At 34.4% G+C, this 18,027-nt stretch overlaps 1 protein-coding gene across 1 annotated transcript in view; it reads left to right on the top strand.

Moving 5' to 3' along the window:
• Window positions 1–18,027, top strand: part of TyrRS-m (Tyrosine--tRNA ligase, mitochondrial) — an 85,310-nt gene that overhangs the window by 47,240 nt on the left and 20,043 nt on the right. Inside the window, exons 7-8 of the mRNA XM_090388703.1 lie at window positions 6,705–6,783; window positions 14,805–14,917. Of these exons, the coding sequence (XP_090244829.1) occupies window positions 6,705–6,783; window positions 14,805–14,917 (192 nt within the window). The remainder of the gene's footprint in view (window positions 1–6,704; window positions 6,784–14,804; window positions 14,918–18,027) is intronic.

Below are 18,027 nucleotides of genomic sequence, written 5' to 3'. Positions count from 1 at the left end.
TTCATTATACCCATGATGGCGCCTCCATAGCCAGGTGGGCAGGAGCAGCAGTGCGTGCACACGCTTCTTGATTAGACCGGGGTTCTAGCCCATAACCACACCACCAAATACGGAGAATGTGGAAAGGTCAGGGAATGACCACCGCATATCCCCGGAGCAATATGGCCTTAGTTGCTATTACTCCTAAAAACCAAAAACCAAAAAAAAAAAAAAAAAAATCCCCATCATACTCATTAGGTCTACGACACTTCTCTTATTTTTGTTTTCCTATTGCTTATGTCACACCAGACTGATTTAACAATGCACTGACCACCCGTGTAAACCAGATACATTGCCTTACATTTTATGCACTTCTTAACTAAGAGCATAACCCATTCTGCCCTTATGTCTTTTCAGTCCTTTTTGTACATATTGTATTTCTTACAATGAAATTCTTCATCCCTTATATCTGAGTAGTACCATGTGTCCAATATCCCAATGCCTGCATTTGATGACTTTATGAGTACTTTAAATTCATGAAATTTATTTACTATGTGCCTAGCATTAATGTACATGCAAGTATACATGCAGCTCTTTTTACTCTTAGTAACCCTAACACAGCCCATATATTTGCATGTTCCATGAGGATCCCCAGCAGTCTTTGAAATCCCTGACACCTTGCTTTCCACACTGCTACATGTTCCAATAGAATCAGTTCAAGAAGCATCTATATCCCTGTCTGCGGTTAATGTTTTAGTCTGTGTATTCCTCTCTGTGCTATTAATTTTTTTTTACCCAGGGGCTTTTCTGGTGCAGTACTGTGAGTGATAAGTGATAATTTCAGATTTTGCTGCTTGGCAAGTTGAAATTTGATAGTTTCAAATTTTTGTTCTTTCTTTTTGCTTAGTTGTATTGCTACTGATTAGCTGCCATACTTCCCAGTAGTCTGGGGCGAGCAAGCAGGGGTACTCCCTGCTCATCTAAACAGGCACTGACCATTTGTTGGGTTCAAGGAATTTTGGTAAGCCTATTTCCGTGCCCTTGGGCAGCTGTCCACGGGACCGTGATCCATTTAACATGGTTCGCAGAAGGGTGACCAATTTTGGTGCTTTTATATTCCATTTTGAGTTGTCAAGATCAAAGGCTCCTTGTTCTCTGACTAATAGGAGTTGTATATGTTTACTTACTGTCACTGTTGACTTTTAGTTTATAGTTGTTAATAGTTGAATTTTATTTATACAGTGCCTAGCTCCGATGTGTGAGGAACTTATGACAGCCACCTCAGAAATAACCGAGGACGAAAGAGAGGAGATAACTCAGGAAATCCTTGGACAAGTCCAGGAAATGACTGAGTTGGAAGTCTTTTTTGGTTGTACTTTAGCTAGAACTCCAGTGAAGTCTAGATCATCGTCACTTCCTGTCCCCTCGCATACAACTCACAAGATCTTACCGGCAACTCAAGAGTCTGTGCAAAAGAAGCAAAAAAGATTGAAGGGCAGAGAATCTGATACTAGCATGACCAAAAAAATATAACTAGGAAAAGGCAGAAAAAAGATGAAAGTGTAAGTATACAACATGAGTATGAGGGATTTCGGTTTGTAAATAAAATAAGAGAAAGATTGAGAGCATATATGTGGGATACTCATAGCAAGATTCCAAAAGCTTCTATAAAGATTATTTTAGACTTGTGGGATCAACGAGAATCTAAAGCATATGTTGTCTTTGTGGAAAATATTCTTCTAAAATATTGATTAAAACAGATAGAAGATAAACCACGGAGAGACAGTTATTCTAGAGCAGTGAAGAAAAATATTTTAAGTGAGGAAAAACTGTCTAAAGTTATGATATTGAAGGTAACAATGGAGAACTTTAAGACGGGTGAAGAAGTAAAGGAGGATATCCTGAAAGAGATTAGCCCAATGTTGAGAGTTGTAAAAGTTAAAAATATCAGACCTATTAGAGATCATGGAGTTGTAGAGGCAGCAACTGATGATGATCTTAATAAGATCAAAGGAGGATGTTCCAAGCTAAATGAGCAGGTTTAAAATGTTCAGTACCAAGATCAATATATCCAAAGATTGTGCTCTTTGACATGGAGAAAGGCTACAAAAGAGAGGACTTGTCTAAAGAATTGTGGACCAAGAACTTTAAAGACCTAGGTGTTAGTGAAAAGAAAGTAATAGAAGGCGTTAAAGTTTTAGCCATAAACAGAACTAAGGACACGAATGCAGAAAATTGGATTTTGTAGATTACACCAAATATGTGGAAAAGAATGAAGAATAAAAATAGATTATTAGTGGGCTGGTCTGCTTGCAGATAAAAAGAAATATGTACTGTAACGCAGTGCTGCAAGTGTTTGATATATGAACATGTGGCCAAATATTGCAGGAAGGAGATACTTTATGGCCGCTGTGGTGAGGTCGGACACACTTTCAGAAGTTGTCTTAATAAAAATAAACAGACTAAGTGTAATTGAAAGTGAAATAGAGTGGAAGCAGGCCATGTTGCAGTTAGTAAAGAATGTCCTGAGTGCAAGAAAGCGCCTGAAATTTACAAAAAGAAAGTCAGTTATGGGCAGTAGTTTGAAAATATTACAGCTAAATGCCCAAAGAGCAAAAAGTGTGGCCTTGCAGATCAATAATATGATGGAGAAAGATATTTCCATAGCTCTCCTCCAGGAGCCATATGCTGTACGTGAGCTGGTAAGATGTTACCCACAGTAGCACAGAGTGTTGTCCTAGAGGGACTCTCCAAATGCCGCAGTCATTGTAAGAACAAGAGATCTTATGGTTACAAAGGTGATGTCCTTGTGTAATCGGAATGCAATTTGCTGTGAAGTGATTGGCAGCTTTGGAAAGGTCTACCTGGTGACACTGTACTGCCAACACTCAAGAGTCCATTATATGTGGAATATCTCAGAAAAAGTTAATGGCTTACTTGGCTCTTGTGAGTTGGTCTTGGCCCTTGATTTCAACTCTAATTCTTCACTCTGGGGAGGTGATAGTGGCTTAATACTCAATGGGTATATAGCTACTTCGGGGATGAAGATAGTGAATGCAGTCGGCCATACTACTACATTCTCAACTGTACATGGCCAGTCCTATATTGACCTTACTCTTGCATCTGATGCTGTAAGAAATAAGATAAAAGACTGGAAGGTTGTGGAAGATTATACTACCAGTGACAACAATGCTATCCTGTTCTCAATTAAAAACATAGATGAAATTCGAAATGTATATGATTTAGATCATTATTATGTTAAAAATACTGTATGGCCAAGGTTTAATGCACAGTACTTGGATTTGGCTGTGAGAATAAATTGGAGTGAATTAGATATTAATGAATATGTGCAAGAATTAAGTAGTGTAATAATAAGATCATGTAATGTGAGTATGAGAAAGAGATGTACTGTAAGTAGACCGGTGTTTTGGTGGAATAGTGAATTTACAGAACTGCGTAGACAGACTATACAATTAAGAAGACAATGTCAGAGGCACAGGATATTTGGAGATATTGATATCTTGAACAATTATGTAATAATGTATAGAGAGAAAAAGAAAGAGTATTGTATTGCTGTCAATGAATCAAAAAAAAAAGGTTCCATTGGGAAGCCTATGTCAGGGAGCAAGGATCCAGTGATCCTTGGGGAATTTTTAAAATTCTTACTAATAAGAAAGGATTATCACAAACCTTTCTAGCGATGACTGACAAACTGACGTAAAATAAATTTATTAAAATAAATAAATAATATCTATTTAAAATACTAAAACAGAGATAAAATAAAAGCATTGAAATACAATAAGATAAAAGCATTAAAATACAATAAAATATAGATAAAACTAATAAAATATACAGTAGCTTTCGAGATGAAGTGCTTCTTCATCAGCTGATGATGCACTTCATCTTGACTTAACCTCCTCCTGCTCTTTATGATGAACACACACAAAGGCATCCCCCTCCCCCAGTGCTTCTATCATGTCCTGCTAAAGACAGTTTTACAAAGAAAGAACAAGTAATGCACATAATATAGGGACAATTTGCAGAACTGCCTTTGGAAGTTCTCTACTGAACCAAAGCATTTCTACTACTTTTAGCCCATTACTTTTCTGCTCCATTCTATGGCATTATTTTAGTCTAAATTTAATTTAAAAACAAAGCCCAAAACTAAGAGATACGAAAATAATAAAGCTACATTAATCCCACTTATTTGATGGCAGTACACTTTTTATTTATAGTTTATGAAGTTAATAAAACAGTTATGGACTTCTAATATAACTTCTGTATATGCCTATGGAATTATATAGAAGACTACTACTAAATCGTGTTTATATCATTCTATAACAATAGTATAATTAATATAACATTTATATCATTCCTATAACAATACTATAATTAATATAACATTTATATCGTTCTTATAACAATACTATAATTAATTTAACATTTATATCATTCTTACAGTGATACTATAACAGTGGCTGTATTGTTATATCTGTACAGCAAACTACTACTTTTGTTTTCTAAGCAATTTCGAAACCAAGTAAACAACAAATTAATCACCTTTATCAAATAAACACAAGTAGCAAGTGCACTATTAATTTTAAACAAAAATATCACAAAAAATCAATAATTTTTAAATAATAGAGAAGTCTCAGACAGTTCTCTTAGTAGCTCCCTAAAAGTGGTCTGTTCACTATAATCTTCAATTTTGTGACTTTATGCCACAGGCATAATTGACATATGTCAATTATGTAGACCTATTTCAATATAACCGACATAACTGTATACAGTATAGTGTCAGTGATGATGAGTAAAACTACAACTGCATTATGAAATAAGGTGCCATATTAGATTCATTCATCACTAAATTGAGTGGGTATTCATAATTGAAAATTTCACATGCCAGTAAAAGTCTGAAATTATCTAAATTATCTTATATTGTCTGTAATATAAGATATTCTTTGTTTTGACCATTATGGACTTTTCACCATTAGATACATATTGAAAAATTATGCATATTGAATATCAATATTTCACATAAAGGTATTTTACCTGTTTTTAATGTAAATGTAATGCTTCTGCATTTTCTACTTTTTAAGATAAAAACAATGTTATTACACATGCTTACCCTCTCTGAATGTCTAATGTATATCATACAGTGTTATGTTCATATTGCACACTTTCTTGCATATTTCTCCTGTGTTAAAATACTGTAATTTAAATATAATGTTAATACCAAAGAATACAAGAACAGCAGTAATATTATATAACGGTTTCCATATTTGTTCATACATTTCCATATAGTTTACATGCATTCTTTTGTCACTCATTTTATTCATATTTATATGCACAGGGTGAACAAAATAATAGAACCACCTGTGATAAGAGTTACAGGTTATCACTAATATAGTCTTGAGCCATCCTTTGCTTTTAAAACAGCTTGTATTCTGCATGGAATAGATTCAAATAAATCATCATCAACTGTCTTAAGAGAAATACTGGATCATGGAAGAACGTTTCAAGCTCCTTGAGCGATGAAGGTGGAGGAAATCCACTTCTCACTCTTCTCTTCAACTATGTCCACAGTGGCTCAATAATATGTAAGTCTGGTGATTGTGTGGGCCATGGGGATACTTGGCCTCAATTTCATACTCCCCAAACCAGGGCTGGACACATCTGGCTGTTTGCATTGGAGCATTATCGCCTTGAAACATGGCTTCTTTTGTGGGAAACGATGTTTGCACCATGGAATGAACCTAGTCACTCAGAATATCAAGGTAATCAGTGAAAGTAATTCCCCCATTCAGGATGACAGGACTTAAAGAATACAAGGATATTGCTGCCTAAATCATTTTTGATCCTCCATGTTTGATGGTTTGCAGAACACAGTCAGAATGATGCACTTCCTTTGACATTCATTAAACATAAATTCTATGTTAGAAAAGGTGTGAATGATAGTTCATCTGAAAATATGACATGTTTCTAATCATAGTGTCCAGTTTTTGTGCTCTTCACACCACTGCATCCTCTTTCCAGCATTATCATCAGTAATGAGCGGCTTGGCAGTAGCAGCTCTGCCATAAATTTCAGCTTTATGAAGTTCTCACTGAACTCTTTTGTTAAAAACTGAATTTATGTTTTTGGGCTACAGTCCTTTTCAGTGTTTAGTCTCTCTCAGTCATCTTTGGTTTTTTGCCATAATTCATCCTGTCAGATTTTGTTTTTCCATACTTGGTGATTGCTGATCATTTTCAGTAGTTGCTCTTGGATACATTAAATAAATGAGCATGTTCATCAGTCACTGATGCCTCTGATAAACATGCACCAAAAATTTACCCTCTCTGGCATTCAGATAGGTCACTCATTTTTTTCATGTACCTTTTTATACCATCTCTAAATAAAGATCAACTTTTACCATCTTTCCTTCACAATACTAGCTGCAATATGTTATACAGCTATTACAGAAAACTACTACTTTCATATTAGGTGTTTTCATTATTTTGTCCACTCCTGTATATATATATATATATAAATACTTGTTTTTTTTTTTTTTTTTTTTGTTTTTTTTTTCAACACTGAAAAAGAAATATTGGGGAAAGGCAGTCAGTTGTCTTTGATTCAAAATTGTTTTAATTTTGGATGTTATAAATTTTAAAGATAACAAATAGTGATTCTACAGATTAGTAATTGCACTTTATTAATGTAAACTACTTATTTTTTAATAGATTGGAGGTAGTGACCAGTTGGGTAACATTATTTCAGGACATGACCTTGTGGCAAAAGTGAGACAGGATGTCACATATGGTACTTTCTTACCTTTTTTTTTAAATAAAATGTTTTCTTTGAAATATGTACAGTGTGCATGTGTATACTAGGTGAGCCACAAACAGTAGCCAAACTTCAGGAGATTGTTAATTATATGATGTTGAGTTGAAAATGTGAAGACATGTATCCCATTCTCATTGCATAACTACGAGAGTTTCAAGTTATTGGTTTCCCCTGCTACTTCCTTTACTCCACCTAATCATTGAATAGCTCATTTGATTAGTTAATACTCAACTGATTAAGTCATAGTATGCCCACAACATACCTATTTTTAATTTGTTTGGGAAGATGCTATAGCAAGTCCTTCTGCAATTGATTATGAATATGATATTCAAATATGAAGAATATTAATTTTATTTACAGATTATTCTGCAATGGAAACACCAGAGCAGTGTTTTTTAAATATTAGTGATCGATTCCTAACTGAAAAATACCAAAGAAAGAAACAAACAAGTTTAGCAGAGTACTAGTATCTGAGAGAAATGGAGTCCTTCTGTACATCTATCAAAGAGTATCCAATGCTGCAAGGTGTAGAGGAACAAGGAAACAGTAGAATATAGTCTAAGGATGAGTACTCAGAGAATTTCCAACCAAACTGGTACATCTCCAATGCATATCTGATAAACCATACATTGAATTGGACTCTATCCAAAAATTTGCCTCCCCTGGCATTCAGATAGGTCACTCATTTTCTTCATATACCTTTTTATACCACCTCTAAATAAAAATCAACTTTTATCATCTTTCCAACATGTTAAGCTCTTTGACTTACAGAATTACACTGTCCACTTAGAATTTGATTTGGACTGCTATGCATTGTATGTACATTTTATTCTCAAGTAAAATGCGATTTAATCAAAACAAAATCAACAATAGGCACAATTTCTACTTCTGATTAATCATTGAAATACCATGAAACAAACTTTAGTGATGATTTTCAGTGAATATTTGATGCAGCCTCATTGGAAAGCAGCTGAGTGGACTATTCTTCATTGAAGAACGTATGACTGTGGCTTTCACATAATGGTACATTATCACATTTCAATTGACAATTAACAGAATCAGCTGACTTACCATTACCTAGGGGCTGTATTGACCGTAGTGGTTCACAAGCCTGGCCACCAGTCACTAGATCTCATACCCCTTGATTTCTTCTTGTGGGAGCACACGAAGACTTAGTATATCAGCAGAGATTGTAGACAAGGAAAGAACATTTGTTTGAGTCATGGATTCTGGTACTTACAGATGCTGAAAGTATTTGAAAGACAGGAAAGTCTAAAAATGTGCAAGGCTCTTTGTAGAGATCGTGGCAGCTATTTTCAACATATTTACATAACTAAATAGTGACATCTTGGTAATATTTATCTAAAAGTTACTCTAATTATATCCTGTAACAAAACTTGTCAAAATACTGTCACTATTATCACCTCCTATTAAACAGAATCAGAAATGCATTTCCTTTACCCACGTTTCAATTAACAATTGTTAGTATTTAAATTCAAATTAACAAACTTGTTAATTTGAATTTAAATACTTATTGCTTTGCATTTCTTTAAGGGATACATGGGATACAGGTTCATATAAAATTTAGAATTTAAAAAAATCACTAATTAGCAATCTCCTAAAGTTTGGCTATCATTTTAGAATGTTGTGTGTGTGTGTAAAAGTACTTAAGGAGACCAGAAAAGAAAAATGTGTGTGATGCATATAAATTATCAGGTGATACAGAAGCCTATGGTAGATATAAACTAGTCTCTAATCAAGTCACAAAGGAGGTTAGGCAAGCTAAGGCAGATTATGAGAAGTCTTTGCAAAAAATGTAGAGGAAAGCAACAAAGAATTCTTTGCTTATATTAACAGTAGAAGGAAGTGGTTAAATCACATTGGTCCACTTGATGTTGATGATCCTGTTCAGGTTGCTTACAAACAATAGGTATTTTGCAACTATATTCACACATAAAGAATTCTTTATGGAAGAGGATGCCAGATGTTTATCTAACTGTAACAGGGAGCTGAATTATTTTGTGATAACTGAGAGAAAAGTGCAGGAGAAATTATTGAAGCTAAACATAAAAAAGGCACCTGGTTGGATGGGTCTGTCCAGTTATATTGAGGGAGTTGGCAAAGGAGGTAAGCAAACCCTTAGCCATGATTATGAGAAAATCTTTGGATTCAGGGGGAGGAAGTTCCTTTGAACTGGAGATGTGCGAATGTATCCCTAATTCACAAAGGGGATCAATGGGTGACTTGAGTAATACAGACCTGTTAGCTTAACATCTGTTCCAGGGAAAATAAGTCACTGGTTAAAGAAGTAATGCAAGACTATTTAGAGAGGAATGCAATTATATTGCAGTCACAGCATGGATTTCTTGAGAAGTGGCCTTGTCTGACCAATCTGATTAGATACTATAATACAGTAACAAAGGAACTGCATGCAAAAAATAATAATTTTGATATCATATACTTGGATTTTAGGAAGGCTTTTGATACTGTTGTGCATAAAAGACTTCTGTATAAACTGGAGTAATGTGGCATTAAGGGTAAGCTACTGCTAGGGATAAAGGGATGGTTGATCAGTAGAGTCCCCCAGAGTTCACTGTTAGGCCCATTGTTGTTTTCAATATTTATTAATGATATTGATGAAGTTATATCAAGCTTAATGATGATACAAAGGTTGGTAGGGTGGTTAGTGACAGTAATCAAGGTGCAACAAGATCTATGAAAATTAGGCTGATGGACTGAGAAGTGGCAGTTGAAGTTTAACATTGACAAATGCAAAGTACTGCATTGGGTAGCAGTAATCCCAGATTAACTACCTGCTATGTAGTACTACACTGAGCATAGTGGAAAATGAAAACAACATGGGGATAATTGTGCAGTCAGATATGAAGTTCTTTGAGCAGTGGAGACAGGCTGCCATGACAGCTCATGGGATTTTGTCAATGATATACAGGAACTTTGCTATCAGGGATAAGGAGATGATTCAGATTAGGCTGCATCTTAATACTGTATACAGGTTTGGATGCCTCATTTTAGGAAGAATGTAGACCTGCTGGAATATGGGTACAGAGAAAGGCAATGAGATTGGTTAGGAGAACAAATAGGTGCTCCTTACCAAGGGCTTCAGTTCAGCAAACTAGTGTCTGGAGACTAGGCACCTGCAAGGAGATCTGTTTGTGCTGTTGAAGGCCTTGAATCAATTGAGTAAGCTTAGCATTGATGGCATTCATCCTCATGCTGAGACTACAGACATGAATGGGCATAAATTGTAATTGAGATAAGCATGCTTGCAGGATAGATGTGTGTAAGTTTGCCTTCAGCCAGCAGGTGGTTGATTGTTGGAAATCTTCCATTTGTTGTTGTGGAGGTGGGTATAAGTTGAATGAATTCAAGGAAGAACTAGACTAATTGTTGGAGGGGATGGATTGGTGAGGTGGGTAAGAGTTTTTTTTTTTGGCTGATACTCTAAACTTGCTTTCTTGCATAATTGGCCACTACTAATATAGAATAATTGAGGTCAGACCTTTTCCAGATAATCGAACTTAAGGTAAGATTAAATTAATCTTACCTTACGATTAAATAAAATAATTAAGATTAATTAAATTTAAAAAAATTATAAACCAATCTCAGAAAACAGAAACATCCATCCAAACATTGTTATGATTTTTATACAAAAGTGGAAAATTAGAAAGATTTTTAAATGCTCTCGGTTTTTTCGACTTACCGATAACAAGCACGGACAATCTGTGCATCCCAGTAGCATTTGCATACATGGCAATTGTAACTCACTCTTTTCTCATCTTAAAACCTGGTGCAGGCATTTCTCTTTTAGTGGCTAGGGTTTTTCTTGGTAATGCTTTCCATAATAAGCCTGTCTCGTCAACATTATAAACATTTTCTTTCTCTTAATTTGCTACAACTGAAGCAAACTTATTTTTAAAGGACACCACTGGACAAGATGAGAAGGTGATTATCCCCTTGTATAAAGCAATGGTCAAGATTTGTATGCTGTACCTTGAGTACAGCATACAAAGCAGACCTGTATGCTGTACCTTGAGTACAGCATACAGGTCTGGAGGCCTCATTTTAAGAAGGATATAGAGCTGCTGGAACAAGTACAGAAAAGAGCAACAAAATTAGTGAATAGAACAAAGGGTTGCTCTTACGAAGAAAGACTTAAGTTTTGCAAATTACAGTGTCTGGAGACTGGGCACCTGCAAGGTGATGTGATTGAGGTATATAAGGCTGTGAATGGTTTGAGCATGCTCAGTGCTGATGGGATTCTTACTCTTTGCTCAGAACAATCTCCTGAGATGGCATAAATTCAAATTGAGGAAAGACAGTTGTATGATTGATGTGCAGAAGTTTGCCTTTAGCCAGCAGGTGGTTGATTGCTGGAACAAACTTCCATCTGTCATTGTAGAAGTTGATAGCTTAAATGGATTCAAGGCAGAACTAGACAAATATTTGGAGCAAGTGGATGGGTGAAATGAGAAGTTTTTTTTTTTTTGGCTGATGCTGTATAGGCTGCTTTCTTACATCATTTGCCTTAACTAATGCTAAAGTTTTTCAGCCAACCTGAAAAACCTTGCCTTAAAAATCTTTATTACCTCTTAATTTTTGATTAAAATCCAATGCTTTTTCACACAACATTGGGCCAGACACTGGTTCACCTAAACTTTGCTTCTGAAGAAACCACAAATAAAGTGCACTCTCTAAAGTGGCATTTTCAGGTTTCGACATAGTCTTTTTCCTGCTAGATCCTCGTTTCACTATCCGTAATGGACACAAATTCTGTTATAGCACTGGAATATTTCTTGATGTCATAAATTGTTGAAGTTTTAAACTCTTTGGAGAGATTTCCTAAATTTTCACCTTTTCTAATTCTATTAATAATTTCCATTTTTTGTTGCATAAACTACACATAAAATGTGAAATTTTCATTCACATTTTACCGTAAAAAAATGAGAAAAATAATAAATTGCACGGTTTCGGACCGATATTATTCTTACCAAATCTGGAGTTAAAGTAATCTGAAATTCACTTGTGGTTTCCAAGAAAACCCAGTAGTCTCTGTGATATTTTTATAAAGCACATTTCTGAAGGTCACGACCATAAAACAAAAACAGTTTGCAGTTTTCTGTTTTTTGGGCTTTTTGTTTGTACGATCTGTTATAAATGTGTAGTAAACAGGTCTGTTTTAAGAACTCTCGGGCCCCGGCAAATTTCCAAATGTGGCCCCTATTCAGTTTAAATTTTAATTTTTTCTGCGTCTTCCTTAGTCGCATTCTTAACCCTATGTATTAAAAGAGCTAGTGGAAACTATGCTCCATAAATATATAATATAATTATAATTACATAATATATATTATTAATTTATAACCATAAGCGAAAATTAAATTTATTAATTATTTTTAAATATTAATATTTTCACCACTTTAAACTATTTAAAGAAAGCCAAAAATATTATTTGTATATTATAATATGTTCCATGTTTGCAGTGCTTTCGACCGCAATGGGACAGAGGGGCTTTTAAAAAATTATTTAAGATCAACAAGTGAGGGCCCCCTGGCATCCGTCAGGTGCACCGCCCATGTGTTAAAATGGCCCAGGTAGTAACTCGATCTTTCACTTATTAGAATCCAAATTCAATTTGTAAACATGATCACTATAACCGGCACTTACTGTACTACCATTAATAAAAAAAAAGATCAGCCTTTCAAATTATTCCAGATAATTGACTTCCAGATAACCAACGTTCTACTTTACTAATGCCAAGGGATGTATATTCAGTGGCATGTTAACCTATAGGTAAAAAAAGACATCTGCTTAGGGCCTTGATCAGAGGGGGCCTCAAAATCACTGTTTCAAAAACTCTGCTTTTTTTTTACTAATATTTAAGTGATTTTTATTGGAAACTGAACTCTCTACCGGCCAAGGTCAATGAACTTGAAGATTAATTTGAAAATTACATTTTTTTTAAAAAATGCTTTTACCAATTTTGATGAAATTTTATATTTAGTTCTTCCTTAAATATTTGAGTTAATTAAAAAAATAGACTGCCTTGTATGTAACCAGCACCGTTTGCACCCTTATGCTTAAGGCAGTACAGTAGCAGGGAAAAGGTAGCCACGGCCTTATGAACCAGTCTTGAGTGAATGTCCAAGCAGAACTGAAGTGCAGTGGAATAATTCAGCAGTTTTTTATATTAACGAGTGTGAAACCCAAATGAACGAGTGTAAGAACATTAAATATTGAGTGACAGAAGAACATGGAGAGCTGAACTAAGTTCAGCTCTCAGTGTTCTCCTGTCACTCAAAATATAATGTTGATAGGGCCCCCTTTTTCTTTAGATGAAGCCCCCAGATTCCATTTTGCCTTGGGCCTCATGAAGATATAACGTGACAATGTGTGTATATGTGTTGCTCATTCTAGAAGTGGGTGAAGTTTGTTTTCTGGGATATCTCTCAGATATTCTTTAAGGCATGACAGCTAAGGCTGCTACCTAGAAGTCTGAAACACTGAACTGATATTCAAATACCATTTGTGAATCAAGTGTACTGAATTTCAGCCAAGTTTGGTCTTTCTATGAGAACTGAATCCTCTGTTTATATCTTCTTGATGGTGGGACCGTTAGTAACCTTGGGTACATTTAAGTGCGCGGTTGCTTACATTGGGTGCTCACTGCCGGTATACTAGATGCAGTGAGCACCCTGATATGAACCAATGTAAGCAGGGGGAGCAGTTGAGTTGTGGCATCTGCATCAACCAAAGGAATGGCCTACTCCTGTGTCACTAGGCAATACTTGGTGGTAGATGACTCTTGTCATTAAGTGCAATACCACCACTTTGCTTATTGAAAGCTTGAAGTGATGAAAACCATGTTTAGTCTCCAGAGCAAAGTTCTGCAACTTCCCCTGCCATCTTTTCTATCATGTAGTATTAAGTGATATCCTTTGGGGTTATGAATGGACATCATAGTGAAATCAAATATTCTTATATTTTTGAGGATACAGCTTTAAAACATTTTTTGCAGGCAGACTGCTAAATAGTCCACCAGACCAAACCTGTTGGTAACTCTCTAGGGGCATTTGGATTACCTGGTGTATAATTTCCCTGCCTCTACTCTGACAGCTAGTGACTGAAGGGAATGTGAGTAGTATATATGTGGAAGGCACCGTTGAGGCTGCATTATGTTAAGGGGCTTGATATATTCTTGCTATGTGTACATCATATCCAAAAATTTTATTAATTTCAACAGCATGCTGCCCACACTCCTGCCTTATCTACTCAATGTATCATGAATAGGCAAACAAATAGAGCAAACTTATCTGCAGAAAGTTCTAAACCTCCCAAAAACTTCCTCATTCATTTCACAAATATACTGTATATGGTCACAGTTCCATTTCAGTGATGCCCATATCCACCTACTATCTGCCAAGTCTCATGTAACTTTTCTGACAATCTCAAATATTCATCTCAGTTGGCCTTTTTTTTGTTCTATAATTCCATTATATAATTTGTTCTATAATATGTATGTGTCCATACACAAGTACAAAAAAATAAAATAAAATAAAAAACCCTACAGTAAATGGACAACAACCAGTGTTACTAATGCGTAAACTACAAACCTTTGTCACATTTCATTGATTCGACAAAAGGAATGGGAAATTTTGTCACAATTCATGGCTTTCATGTAAAATATGGAAGGAATGGGAAAATTTAGGTTGACTTTCAAAATGACTGGTTGAAGAATAATCTTTTTTGATTTGCATTCTTTTCTTTTTTTCAAACTACTTTGGAACAGCTTCAAACTAAGAACTAAGATGAAATATGGTTGAATGACTATACAACAATGAATTTTAATATATAAATAATAATTGAATTACATTGCAGTAAAAATTTCAATTTTTAAAACTCTTCTGAATGGTGAGAGAGAGAGAGAGAGTATTATTATTTAATTTACATCCATTCATAAAATATATCATTTTTTTTTAAAGGAATAACAGTACCCCTTCTTATCAATGATATGGGACATAAGTATGGAAAAACATCAGGTATTCCTGTTCTGTGGTTGAATAAAAACAGGACAACACCATTTGAATTCTATCAGGTATGTGTGTATTCTCATCACTGATATCTATTATCATTGTTCAAGTTTTATGTTTGAGATAATTTTTAGTTCCTTGTCAGCATTTAAGAAACATATTTGTCTCGAAAGAAAGACAAAACATGGCAATTAAAAATCAGTTACTATTTCAATTAATTTTAATAAATTTTAAAATTAATTTACTTGATCACAGGATCAGTATTAATATTGGCAAAATGATATAAGGGAGTAAGTTTATATAAAATCAGCCATAAAAAATTTACCCACTTAGTTTGCCCATTTGTTCTAATAATTTGTCTGGTCCTTCTTTAAATATATTCACTTTCACAACAGCAGATGAGGTTTATTTTAACTGTCGATTACTCTCTGACAGTATCCCAAAGTGGGTTTAGAAACACTTCTAGAAGTAATAGTTTATTTTATTGAACTAATTGTTACAGAAATGTGGAGTAAGTGGTAGTCATTTAATTTTAATCAGTTAATCATATCCTTTTTTATTTTTTATTTTTTTTTTGACCTCTCATGTTTCATTTTTAAAAATTTCAGTCATAATAAAATGATATATTTTAAATGATTGAAGTTAACCAAAAGCTTTCTGCATTATTCTTTCTTGATTGCATTATACAATCTAACTGCCTATCATTGTGATTCTTTTAGATAAATAGCCCATAAGAATTATTTCTATTGCACCAAAAAATGTCATTAGTTTTCCTAAAAGGGACTGAAAGCAGAACATTATCTCGTTACCTCAAGTAAGGGTTGAATAGTTTACACCCCTCCTCTAGAAACTCTCGGTTTCCATCCAGCAAATCTCATCATAGAATAGATGCAGTTTACATACACAACATGCTGATGCCTCATAACCTTTGTTTCTTTGTTACAAAAATAAAACAGAATAGCATGGCTGATTCCCACTGATGAATCTAAGTTTCATCATTGTACATAATGGTCATTCATATGAAATGTACACTTTTGGAATACAGTTTAGATTTTTTTCACAATTCACAATTTCCATGTAAAATATGGAAGCCATGAATTTATAGATAATAAGGAAAGTTACATTGGAGCTTACCTGTAAATGGATGCTAACTACCTGACAAACATGTTGAGAGTATTCTGCAAGAAAGAGGTGGAATTACAGATGTTAATTCAGAACAGTACTCAGCAATTATCTATAGAAAAGACAAACTGAACATGTGTTTTAGAAGGAGTGGAGAGTTATGTGAGGAATGATGTCATTCTTGGCATTTTAGCCATTCCTCATAGCAGTGCTGAGTATGAGAAGACATTCAACTAAGTGAAAACACAAAAACTCAGTTGAGATCATCTCCTTCAGATAAAACTTTGGAAATACTCTTAATAGCTAAGTCAAGATGGCAAGGCCATTATTATAAACAAAGCTTTCACTCAGCATTTCTGTAGAGGGAAAAGTCAGCAACATCATCTTCTTTGATGCAGCCATAGTCAGATAGTAGTGTCTAACAGATAATCTAAACAGAAATCCCAGAGACAGAAAAATTACAGGTATACTAATGTTTGAAAGCATACTATACTGGTAAACAAATCATGTGGTTTTATCTTAATGTAAAATGCGTATGTTGCCAGTTAAATTTAATTTGTCCAAAGTCTGGATTTTAAAAAAATATTGTTTTTTGCTGCCTTTTTTCTGATAAAAATTACAAAATCTCTGCTTTACGAAAGTCAGAGGTTGGTAGGATCTATTATTGGAAGAATGATTATTATTATCAGCATAGGTACAGGCATTTACTTGGTATTTAATACAGAAGCTCATATCTATATTATAATTAACAAATGGTAACAGTACTATAGCAGTAATAAAGTTAACTAGAATTTATACATTTCTCTGGATGCAGTTCTAGCCTGTTTCTGAATTGAATAACAATAATATAAATTAACAGTTAACAGTATATCATTTGTAAGTCCTTTTTGACAGTATAGTAGTTTCACCATTTGTGACTTGTTTAAAAAAGTTTGGGTTTCAATTTCACTGAGACTGGAGGAATTCTTAAAGGCCTCCTCAGTCAGGACTAGTTAATCAATCTCAGGTGAAGCCAGTGGTGTTCTCCTTCCCCTGAAATTAATTAGGATTTTTCAGGTCACAACATACAAATCAATCCAATACATTATAATACACCATCATGCCATATAAATAGAGTATTATAAGAACTAGCAAACTATGGCTTGAGTAGCCAATATGCAAAAAAAATAATAATAATAATAACTTATAACGTAATAACTAATAACAGTACTTGTGGATCAACATAACAACACATACTTGCACATCTACATACATTACACTTGCCTGCCTTGGCCTTATGCCTTTTCAGATGTTACAGTGGCATATAGGGGAAACACTGGAGACCGCAATTAAAACAAACACCCTGACCTTGAGTGCCTGTGGATGTTACTATCAGAAACTAATGGGGGGAAAAAGGTGACGGAGACTTTCTACCCAAATTTTAGTGTTTATTTACTTTATGACAGACTTTCACATATTTTTTACCTTGCGTTACCCTTAAAATATTTCATAAATTTCATGCCTCCCTTCCAGAACAAGTTTCAAATAAACAGTTGACAAAATTTAGCTATACATACTCTTACCTCAAATACTGAAATAAAATATGTTTTATACCTGGATAAGTAGAATGGCTTGTCCATATTTTGTTAAAATGTGCTTTATAAAAACATCTCCCCCCCCCACAAGAAAATCAAGTCATAAAGCAGGGTTCCCACATCTTGGGAACCCTGCTTTATGACTTTCAAAGTTTATAAACTCATGCTTTCTCTGAGTAGCCATAGCTAACTGGAGATCCAATAATTACTTGTGCTTAAAGTGCTTCTACATATTTTTGTAAATGTGATCTCCTGATTACAAACAATTAGCTTTCCTTATCAACTTATGTTAACTGTATTGCTATATACTAATTCAATTTATAAATTTAATTTGTTAAAAAATAACCTTTTATATAATTTAATTGAAGCAATCATTTTAATTAAGGATAAATTTTTAAAAAATAAGCTTCCAATATCTAGTTATTTAACACTATAATAAACTTGAAACAGATACAGTTAGGTAAGCAATTCAGATTGTA

The sequence above is a fragment of the Mastigoproctus giganteus genome, chromosome 14 (assembly GCF_048544385.1).
Source record: "Mastigoproctus giganteus isolate SK-2022 chromosome 14, ASM4854438v1, whole genome shotgun sequence".
Classification (NCBI taxonomy): domain Eukaryota; kingdom Metazoa; phylum Arthropoda; class Arachnida; order Uropygi; family Thelyphonidae; genus Mastigoproctus; species Mastigoproctus giganteus.
This window is presented reverse-complemented; position numbering and strand designations above follow the sequence as displayed.